The sequence below is a fragment of the Mchenga conophoros genome, linkage group LG11, assembly GCF_057382185.1.
Source record: "Mchenga conophoros isolate Kocher_MC1m ecotype Shallow Benthic linkage group LG11, M_conophoros_male_GT1.1, whole genome shotgun sequence".
Lineage (NCBI taxonomy): Eukaryota > Metazoa > Chordata > Actinopteri > Cichliformes > Cichlidae > Mchenga > Mchenga conophoros.
The window spans coordinates 34,786,577-34,798,206 of NC_140536.1; the positions used below are offsets into that span (position 1 = coordinate 34,786,577).

Genomic DNA, 11,630 nt, shown 5'->3' on the forward strand with positions numbered 1-11,630 from the left:
AGCCTCATGAGTTTAACTGTGCTATTTTTGGTACCAGACACATTATCTTTGTAAAATAAAGGAAAAGAGATTGGATTTCCATGTGTGGCCCTCACTGTGAGGCACAGGGGACATTAAGACCACAGTCACGACTTAAATCCAGTTGAGTTAATTTGGGAATAGTTGAAAAGCAGCCAACAAGTTGTGCTCGGCTTATGAGGGAACTTCTACAAGAGTGTTAAGAATGCTGTATACAGAAAGAGTATGTAAAGCTGTTAACAAAGCAAGAGGTGGCAACTTTGAGGAATTTAAAATGCAAAACCTACTTTTGCTTTATTAACACTTACTTGAATCCACATGTTATTTAACAGTAATAATTTATTGTGACGTTTTACCATACAACAAAAGCGGAAAGCATAAGCACCCAGAACCTTCCGCAACAACTTAACGCTATTACAAAGAAAACATCTTTATGAGAATTTTTTTTTTTACATTAATAAATCACACGCACCACAGAACAGCTCTGTTTAAAAGATTTACTAATGAAAAGTTGAATATTAAAAACAATGGAGCAAGTCATGATTTGTGTAAATATTTTTCTGTGGAAGCAAACAAGTTTGAACATTGAGTCGTAAAGAATCATCCATAAAGGGAAAAGTACAGAAAAATAAACAAACACACATAAACCCATCCAGAACATTTAGAAACACAGTTTTAAATAGTGCAATATAAAGTAAAGTGAATCTAGCTGCTTGATCTCTACATCTACAGTGTATGAAGCAAAGTGTATGAAGCAAAAGAGTGGGTGACCATGAGCTCTCTCAATCACACCCAAAGGGATATAAAAGCTCACCAGAGGGATGTGGGTTTGGGTGATGTGACAATAATAAAGAAACATTAATCTACCCACTACCACTGATTTTGCTAAACTGCTTATGGTACTGTGCCTTTTCTTTTAAAACTGTATGTCTGGATGTATCACAGCATTGGAGGGAAAGCTGCAAATCAATCATGGCTTGAAGGTTTATAATACAGATTTTTTTTGTTTGAAAATTTGATGGTTTTTTTTTAACCAAAAACTAGACATTATTGTTTATAGTTGCTTTACTCATTTAGATTTCTTGATTGAAAATGCATTATTTTATTATGACGGAGGATTTTTATCTGGACCGGTCTGCTGGTTGCATCTTTGGGACAGGATGCAACTCTCAGGGACTGCTGAGTAGGTAGATAACAGCTTCAAGGACTTTAAGGTGCAACAGTCTTACTGGGTAAACTCCAGCAAACCTTTGTAATACAAGGGGTGGTCTCACTGCAAAAAAAATATTTACAATATAAATGTAGCCTGAGTTTTGCATCTTTTAGGCCTGGTTTAGACTTCTGCGGGGAATCTTTGTAGAGCCCACACATAACCTGCTTAAGTGGGTTAAACGTCATTGCCGGCATTTATGCCTTTGCTGGTGCATTATGTGTTAATTACTGTGTGGTCAAGTCCTGATGTTTCATATGTGGTGCCAGCTGATAGATATAAAATGTAATTTGGGGACTTTTTTCTCTTCTGGGTCGCTGCTATTTGTAGTGGTCAGTTTTTTTTCGCAGTCAGACATATTTGTCCTTCCCGTTTTTCACTTCTTTGTACTCTTTCTCTCATGTCTATTCTGACAGTTTCAGCACTCCAGGAGTTTGCTGACATTTGTGAATCCTTACATTGATGCTATGATTATTATTCCTTATACTGAAGTGACCACTGTTATTCTTTCACTCGTAACTTTAAAAACTGCTGCGAAAAACTAGCACTCAAAATATACAGGAGGAATCGATGATGCTGAACAAGCCAATCACAGTAACTTCGGGTTGCATCCACCCAATGTGTAGTTACATTTCACTGGAGGTGCATGTCGGGTTAGGTTGCAGGGTTAGCAGGGGTTTATGGCTACATCACAGGTTAAGGTGTAGATTTCCCGCTGAAGCATAAATCAGATCTAAGTCTTAAAACCAGCAAGTCTGTTCCTGGAGTGCTGCTCACACTTCTCACTGCATCTCAATTCAATTCTTCCTCATTTCGGAAACAGCTCTTATTTTGCTTTTCCACCAGGCCAGCATAAAGGCCTTTGTTATTCATCAGCTCCTCGTGGTTGCCCTCTTCCTTCACCATCCCTCTATCGATGACAATTATGTGACTGGCCTTCTCAACAACACTCATCTTGTTGGATATCAACAGCACGGAGCAGTCTTTTGCTTGATCCGTCAACGCCTGGTGGACCTGTAGAGCACAATTATTATGGTTTTAAAGGAAAAACAGCTTTAAGAAATATGCAAAATCACTAAAGATGAAGAATTTCCTACTTGATATTCGTTCTCTGTGTCCAAATCACTTGTGGCATTGTCCAGAATCAGGACTTTAGGACGTCTGATTAAAGCTCGAGCAATAGCAATACGCTGCTTTTGGCCTCCAGACACCTGGCCACCCTTCTCCCCGGCATCTATGAAACAGAGGGATGTACCAACAAACTTTTGCTTAGGTAGGGCCTTAGAAAATATGAAATGTTGTGGTGCCGTTAAACGCTGAGATTCTGGGTCGAACCTGTGTCATATTTATTCGGCAGTTCCATGATGAATTTGTGGGCGCTGGCCAGATTTGCAGCCCTATGCATTTCCTCATCAGAGGCATGCTCGTAGCCATATCTGATGTTCTCTCGAACAGAGCGAGCAAACAGCACACATTCCTGGCTCACCACAGCAATCTGTGAGCAAACAGAACGAAGACAGGATATTAGTGACTGTGTAATATTCACAGCAGACTCTAAGCAGGGCCTTCAAAGAAATCAGCTGCAGATTAAAGCTAAGAAAAAGCACAAATAAGTATCCTTATAACAAGATAAGACAGATGACAAAGGAGTGAATTTAAACAGGAATTTGGAGGAAAAACGTTTAGTAATCTGTGAAAATGCTTCCCTGTCATCATTAGCTGAAGCTCAGGGGCTAATTTCATTCCATTTCCATTTTATACAGAATTCACAGGATTTATTTAGTATCTTTAACTTCAGTTTAGGAGTTAAATTTGTGGCATGAGGACTTGATAAACCCCTAGGTGCGAATAGCCACAGAGGTTGATGTTGATGATGTCTTTGTTCCCAGCTGAAGTTTACTGTTAGCTAAAACTAAACTAAAACTAGGTGTAGAAAATACTTAGCTGAAATTAAAAAAATAAATAAAATACACTTATATAAAAAGGAAAGAACTGAAATAATTTTAGACACTTGAAAAAAAAGGAAAATATACAGGAAATGTGTTTTGTTTTAGCCTTTGGTCAAACTTGTCCTAACAGTGAGTCTGATGAGGGTTTGATGCATACAGTTACTGGGACGGTTGGTGTCCCTGTGACTGCGAGTCAGTTACTTTCATAATAACAAAAACCTAGCAATGAAACTGGTCAATTTTAATTGTAATTATATTTATATTAAAAATCCACTCTGGGAACTAAGGGCCAGATATACTAAACTGGGCAAAATAGCGTGTGAACGCAGTCCCCAAATAGTAAAACAGTATTCGTAGGAGTAGTTACTTTTTCTGAGCGATGTACAAAAGTTGCGTTGTTTTCTAAATTTGGATGCAGTCAGTTCATTTAAATATCAAGCACAAAAAAAGATAACTTTACGTGCTTGATTAAAAAGATTTTCTCCCTATGTTTTGCTCCTTCAGTAGGGGACTCCCAGAAAGACATACAGAACAGGGTCAGTCACAAACTCAGTTCTTACCTCTTACTCGCAGTCGCTTTGTAAATACCAACAGCACTTTATTTTAAACCAATTGGCACAAAGTATTAGTAAATCTGGCTTTAAATGAGATTAAACTAAATTGAAAAAAATAACATGAAGAGAAATACTAGTTAGAAAATGCAAAACAATAATACCTCTGCATTTATTTCTTCTAAAAAAGATATAGTAAAATTTGATCCCAGTAAAAAACATAAAAAAAAATAATATACAGAAACATATGGCCCTGAAAACTATCCTCAGTGGGTCCCAACAGGCTAAAAGTGTTTACTGTTGTTTTTCCACTGTGATCAGGTCTTTTAAAGCTAAAATATGATGTTATTGACCTTTCATCTTTTTAAAGAAGAAATGTTTAGGCATTAAATCGATCTTCTGAAAATACTGCATGCAGAACTTGCATCACACTTAATAATTTTAGAGCAACAGCTTAACAGCTTATAATTTAGCTTTATAAGCAGTTTTTCCCCCAGTGGCCAAAAAAAGACCCCACTTAATGCAGCTTTAAAGGTGCATTCTGGAATTTTCTTGTAAACAAACCAAAGAAATGTTTGCGTTGAGTGTTTCCCATGGCACCGTTAAGCACAAAGATTATAAATAAAATCACAAATGGAATTAAATATCTGATATTCACAAACCTTGTCATGTAGGTACTGGTCTTTGTAGCTTTTCAGTGGTTTGCCATCCAGGAGAATCTCCCCTCCTATAGGCTGGTAAAACCTCTCCAGCAGCTTCACGCAGGTGGACTTCCCTGATCTATTAAGACCCACGAGGGCAGTGATTTGGCCTGGCTTTACCTCCAGAGATATATTCTGGTGAAAGAGGTATATTTTAAGGAATGCTTTAACTTGAAGTAAAACATGCACAGGACAAATTAGTACATACCTTAAGGACGAGATTTTCTTCATTTAATTTTCCATTATATGAAAATGTAACATTTTTGAATTGAATGTGTCCCTGAAGATTTTCAGGGGCCAAAGTACCATCTGGGGGTACTTGAGGTTTTCTATCCAAATATTCAAAGATCTTCTCAGAGGCTCCAATTGCTTTCTTCACTTGTGGGTAATATCGCATGACAGCCTGAAAGAGAAGTAGTCATGAATAAGAGGAAAAAGTGAGCATCCATTTATGCTTCTTCTTGGTCGATGGCTCACCTCAACAGCAGAGGCAAACTGCAGCTCATAAAGGACAAACGACACAAGATCTCCACTGCTGACGGCCCCCCTGGTCACAAGTGTGCCCCCGTAGTACAGAATGCATACCTTCAAAGCTAGGGTAGTCATCTGGAGAAACAAGAACAACAGCTTACAGAGTGATCAACTGTAAAATGAGTTACATTAAGTATTAATGAGTAATTGACCGTGATGCTGAAGTCTACATTTACAGTGTACCACCTTGGTGTACCCTCTTTTAGATTTATTGAAATTTGCTTTGTGTGATTTAAAGTTAGAGCCCTTTATGCACTTCACTTTGAAACAAGAGAATATAATAAGCACCAAAGATTGCAGCTGGACAAATGTTTGGTATCTGCTACACTCCTTAACTGCTTATTGTGTGATATAATGATGGGTTTGGCCTCTTAATAACAAGGCCTATATATATTCATAGGTGCGAGAAATGCACTGCTTAACATCCTCTGTCAACAAAGACACCACCAGAGGTCTGAACTTACAGCACAACAGCAGGAGCAGGAGTAGGCAGGTTAAAGGTCAGATCTGATTGCATTTATGTTTTCGCATGCACCGAAAAGCACAATAGATCCTCTTTGAAATTTATAATCAGATTTCACCTTGTGTATTTATCTCAGTTACAATTTCTAGCTATAAAAACAACAAATAAAAGGTGTTTAAATGTCTTGTTAGCTGCCTTTAGACACTCCCACTGCCACATATTCACACAAGTCAGGCTAAACAAAAACTGCAAATACTCTGTAGCATAGATCAGTGTTCAACTCACACTGTTAGCCCAGGTAGAAGCCGCATAGGCAGCTGCCTCCTTTTTATTAAGGGCGTAAGTGTCCTCCAGGCGCAGTCTGTACTTCTCTGTCTCACCGTCCTCATTGGCAAAACTCCTCACTGTCTTCATGTTTGAGAAGGTCTCTGTGGCCACCTGGTTAGCCTTTGCCAGTGACTCTTGAACTTGCACAGCAATAGTCTGAAATATAATGAAAAATTAAACTACACAGTTTGATTCAGTAAAACAAGACATATTTTATTGATTTGTCACTATTGTAACTGATCAGAGGAGATTTGATCAACAAGTAATTAAAGCTAAATTTTTCACATCACCTGGTGGAAGCGTCCAGTGAGCTTGGGTATGACCCAGATGATGGGCAGCCCCATGCATGTGAGCAGCGTCATTTTCCATGACTGGCTCACCATGTAGAACAAGAGGAAGCCGAAACGAGCCGTGTACCACATCAGAAGACTCAGCTCCTCGCTCAGAGCTTCACTCACGCTGTTGGTATCAGTGGTAATCCGTGACACCAGTTCACCTAACAGTACAGCATGAGTCTTCTTAAAGGGATCGCATTTTAAGTGTATATATACTTCTTTTTTCTGGATTATTTGTAACAAGTTCACAAAACTTTTTAAGAGGAAACTGAGATTGGCTTTTAGGGTTTTAGTTATTAATTAATGAAACATTAATCTTGTATACAGTTTGTACATAATTTACCTGTTGAAGTGGCATCAAAGAAAGCGATCTCCTGTTTCAGCACGGCCTGGAAGACGACTCCCTGCACCGAGGTGTGTATGCGGCTCATGGTGATATTGTACGTGAGGTCACATATAAACTCGAGCACAGCACTGAGACATAAAGCAGAGGAAGAGTTACACTAAAAGTACATAAAATATTATTACAGCCATATCTTTAAGCTTTTGTTAAGCTTCTGTTGTACACATATCCTCAGAAGTGACTGAAACTACACTACATGGGTTGGAGCAGGAGCTCGGGTGTAAAAAGCATCCTAGGTTAACGCTGACCATCCTCACAACACTCTTTCAGTTCATTTCTGAGTATTAAAAAAAATCCCTGAAATTTTTAGCAAACAGATCACATGTTTTTTATTTATTCTAATTAAATTGTTCTGCGTTAGTAAACGGAGAGAACCTTTTAAAAACCAACTTTAATAACCAAAGAAGACAAAGGTTGTATTACCTGGCAATGGTCATTAGTGTCATGATTGTAATGGCCTCTGTGAAGGCGTCAGGTGCTTCTTCATTCATGATCCAGTCAGCCATGCGTCCAGTGTACTGAGGAATAGCCATCTCACCTGAAAGCAGGTGTTAACATTATCACCATACTGATCTTTGGCAAAGCCCAACTGCCAGGTTAACTTTTACATTCAGCAGCGTCAGTGGACTGTGATTACATTTCAATTACAATTACAATTGCCTACAATTACAGTTTCATGTAACTGGCATTATTACAGATATGCAGCTAGTGCTGCAGAAAACAAGACCTTTTTTCCTATACTTAAATTAACAGCATGAGGACAATGACACGAACACAATGATAACTACAGGATATAATTTCAAAACACTGTAGTGGCAAGAAGGACATGCATGCTTTAATTTAAACGAAAAGAGGCGTATTACGCTTTAGGCTCCAGATTTGTATTCTTGGACTCCACACATGATTCAAAGTTCACAATAATCCTTATTTATCTTATACTGGGCCTTAATGCAACCCTCTAGGTAATTCACTGTCTGGAACGGGCACATTTATCACCCTTCTCCCTCTCTTTAAAAAACTATCTGAAACCGAGTCTGAAGCATGACATTCTGCATACAGGGTTTACTTTCACGTATGCTAACCTCATTATTTGCCACTCTGATGATGTTTAATATGAGAATACACAATTGTAATACTATAAATACGATGGAATGAAAGAAGCGCAACAGACCCCACTTCAAAGGTGTTATTTCACATACCATAAGACGAGAGAAAGACAAGTATCAGCACAGCAACAAAGCGCCAGAAAAAGGGCTGCATGTATCCCATCAGTCTCTTCAGAGAGGCCCCAGTCTCCTCTTTTGGCTTCTGAGATGGTGTCCTCTTAATAAAAGATGAAATGTACTGGCCCCAGGAGATCAAAAGAGATGACACATACCGACTCCAGTAGAGCCAGGCCACTAGTGTCACGATATAACCCTGTAACACCTGCAGGACAAAGGACAGGTTTAATATAACCATTACACGTGTGTTTAGTTAGCTTAGATGAAATAAATTGGTTTTGGTCTCAGATCTTGTTCCAGGCTGAGTATGTTTTATGCATTATTTTTATTTTCTGCTCAAAAAAAGTTCAATTACACTGGAAACTGTTCAATTATCTGAGAGATCTACTACTAGAAATCTAATAAACACATATAGAGAAAAAAATTATTCACTTTTTCATTATATTAATGTGTAAATGTGTGTTTTGTCTGCTGATCAGACTTAAGACATGAAAGCAACAATTTATGCATCCCATCCATGCTGGCAGCAATCACAAAGTTGTTAAGTGGTTTCTGTCATGAAACAAAAGAAGAAGAACTGAAGACCTCCAGGGTGGCAATAACAGTGGTAAAGGAGGTGGCCACAAATAGCAGTAACACAGTTTAAAAAGATTCCAAGTAAAAATAGCATAAAAAATGTAGATTATAGATACATTAACAAATACTTGTATTCATACTTCTTATTTCAGCTAAATGCTCCTGATATTTTCATTATCTAATATATTTGACTGTTCTTACTGATACTGCAGTTTTAACTGGCACTTTTACAACTTTCTGCTGCAGGAGAAGTTACTGATATAGAACAATAAACTTCAACTCTTATCATAAGATTTGTGTGATGCATTTTACACTTCAAAGTAGCTGGTAAGAATCCTGCAGTTCACAGATAGCTATTGCACGTAAAGAAAAGCACATTTCTTATTGAGATATGTCCCCTCAAAGTGCATTAGGTAATGAATTCATATTTTCCTTCTTGCTGCTCACCAAGGTTGCACATATTGTAGCATGGTAGGCAACAAAACACATACACTCACCCTCTCCCAAGAGTGCCACCCCCACAGTTCCTCCATGGTGGACTGCCCCAGCACCCAGAGAAGAGTAGCGTACACTGGGAAGTGGAAGCAAAGGACCCCTAAGCTCTGGATCCCCTCGAAGCTTTTAGTCCATGGTAGGCTTCCAGGGTAGGTGAAGGCCAGGAAGGCAAGGAGGGAGGCTCTGGTCAGGGCTCCTACCCATAGGGTGATGAATGGATGAGAGAGTAGGAGAGGCGAGAGTTGGGCCAGGCGGATGGTGTGCACCACACACACATCCAGGCACACGCAAAGCACCGGGAAAAAGTAGCTCATCTTCTGCATTACGCGCACACTCTGCAAAAACAAATGACAGAGACAGCTGAGTATTAATATCAGCAAAATATGCAAACATGCAAAAACATAAAATAAGAATGATCTATGTGTCACCAGTGGGCAAACTTTTTTTAAAGCAACTTTTTCAGCTTATACTCATATATTAACGCTATAACGCACCATGCACTAGTCTTTGTACACTAGAGTATTTCCTTTTCCCCCTGGAAGAGTGACATTACGTCTATAAGTGTTGGGTGGATGGGACTGACGGATCAAACATGATCAAACATCAAACACCAGGCCTACATTTTGAATGCCCTTTAAGGACAATGGTCCCTATTTACTTTCACTTTGCTGCCGATTGCATTTACTTTCATTTTCTGCTGCCCTGATGATTTCTTTGAAATGGCTCCGTGAATAAACCAAACATCACACACAAACACAAACAATTATGGCAAATGTTGACACCTACTATCATAAACAGCATTGATAGCGTATACTACATGAGTTTGGAGGGGATAGCAACTGTTATAATTACCCTTAAATCCAACCTACTTACTCGGTTTCCTTGACACGACCTATTTGCTTCGACGAACGTCCCAAACCTTTGAAAAACTCGAATATAACCTCAGACCAAGTAAATAACGTTAATTTAATATCTACAAACCGGCAGCCTGTTCAGTCACGAACCGACAACCACTGACTGGCAAAACTGAAACCGAAACTAACTATTTATAGAGCTTTTGGAATGGAAAGTCCCACATACGTCCTCCTACCGAAGACCAACGACAAACAAAACTTACCTTTATTTAAACCGTGACGTTTTTATTTCAACATTACTACTCAGAAATCTTGTTTTTGAAGAATAACTTCAGTGTGTGGAGTGCCTGCTGCCACCAACACTGCAAAGTTGATAGGATGTGCCTGATATGAAAATCAGTCCAACAGCGACCCCATGTGGCGAGGAGGTACAATTGCATGAGCTTTTTACTCGTTTTAAATGAACAACAGCTAGAATCACAGTAATTACATAAATCGCTTGGATATATATCTTTATACTTTCATATATTTCTTCATTCATTCATTCATGCATTCTGGTCCCAGAAGCAATAGTAGACTAAATAGCTATGTATATTGTTTTGTGATGTAGTTTTGATATATATTGTTTAATTATCTTTACTGGTTTACATTGAGTGTAAACCCATCCAATAATAGCCACATGAACCTCCTCTGAGGTATTCCTCTTTTCATCCTGCCTTGCGGCTGCTTATTTGTTGCCTGATTTGCCTGCCTGACGGTCACATGTTGTCTCTTGCCTGGTCTTGGACACTGAAACCCCCAACAGAAACTTTGAACTCCCTGACAGTTTCCTTCCTTTCCCTTCTTTCCGGTTTGATGGCTGGAAAAAGCAACGCTAAAAGTGTTCCTACTATTTTAGGAACCCTCTTTGTAAACCCCTGTAAACCACAAAGCATGTGTTTGCTTTGCTGTTTATTTTGAAAAAAATAAAAAGCAATAAAATACATCTTTGGTCAATTTCTTACACTTCAGCACTTAAAAAACGACAGATTTATAGTCCTTTATTGCATTAAAAAACTTTTAGTTTAAAAGTTTTAAGTTTAAAATGTAGAATTCTAAACTAATTCAAACTGGATTCAGCCAATACAATATCCCTTTTTGTGTTTTCACTGTATTCTAGTTTCTATGTCGGGAAATATCTTCGAAATTTCTACTGCAGCAGCACTTTTGGGATAATGATTTCTTTAAAATGTATGCAGCATGTTTATACTGCAGTTCACTGAGGTTAACTTTGGAGAAAATGAAGCGTTTTTAGTACCTAGTAATCATAACTGTTAATTAAATCCACAGTAATCTGTTCAAAAGTAGAATGCTTTACTAAATGAAAAAAATCAAGGAAAGTCCATCCATTCACTTTCTTCTGCTTATCCAGTTTAGGGTTGTGAACATGTAAAGTCCCTGCAGGAAAGCTCCAGCCTTGTGATGGATTTGAACAAAGGGTTTTCTTGCTGTGAGGCAATGGTGCAAACCACAGTTGGTAAATAAAATAGGCTACTATGGTAAATATTGAACTGAGAGCAGCCACTGAATAATTCTAATTTGAACCCTTATGTTGACCCATTAGACCTATTATTATGGAGAATTATGCTCTTACACTGTCTTTTTTTCAGTATATAAAAGCATATTTACATGTTGTTAGACATGGCACATTGTTGTCATTGTTCTTCTAGTGCAAACTAAAGCAATTAATCTCTTTGTAACCGCAGAATTGAATGATATAAATAATCCTTGCATAGATGGCCTGCATCAGAATACTGTCAGAAGACTTTATGGGATTTGCAACAATAATATTCATTTTTGTTTCCCTTTGGCTGAAATTAAGGCGTAACTTTACACATATGTGATTCATACATTTGTGAAACTGAGCTCCCATCTCTGTTATAAACTGTCACACCAAAGTCACTTGTATATGTACCCTGGAAAGCCTGGATGCGCATGCTCAGACATGGCAGCTG

At 38.4% G+C, this 11,630-nt stretch overlaps 1 protein-coding gene across 2 annotated transcripts; it reads right to left on the reverse strand.

Moving 5' to 3' along the window:
- Nucleotides 1-501: 501 nt before the first annotated feature.
- tap1 (transporter 1, ATP-binding cassette, sub-family B (MDR/TAP)) lies at nucleotides 502-10,013 on the reverse strand. Of its 2 annotated transcripts, none has more exons than XM_085292613.1 (13): nucleotides 9,900-10,013; nucleotides 8,785-9,117; nucleotides 7,688-7,916; nucleotides 6,912-7,026; nucleotides 6,429-6,559; nucleotides 6,041-6,246; nucleotides 5,709-5,906; nucleotides 4,907-5,035; nucleotides 4,638-4,832; nucleotides 4,391-4,564; nucleotides 2,564-2,723; nucleotides 2,326-2,462; nucleotides 502-2,242 (listed from the first exon to the last, which is right to left on the reverse strand). In XM_085292613.1, exons 2-13 carry the CDS (start codon nucleotides 9,103-9,105, stop codon nucleotides 2,021-2,023), a joined length of 2,217 nt encoding a protein of 738 aa, XP_085148739.1. In that variant the 5' UTR covers nucleotides 9,106-9,117; nucleotides 9,900-10,013; the 3' UTR covers nucleotides 502-2,020. The 2 variants fall into 2 exon arrangements, with proteins under 2 accessions (XP_085148739.1, XP_085148738.1); XM_085292612.1 differs by lacking the exon at nucleotides 9,900-10,013 and adding an exon at nucleotides 9,656-9,796.
- Between the last annotated feature and the right edge of the window lie 1,617 nt (nucleotides 10,014-11,630).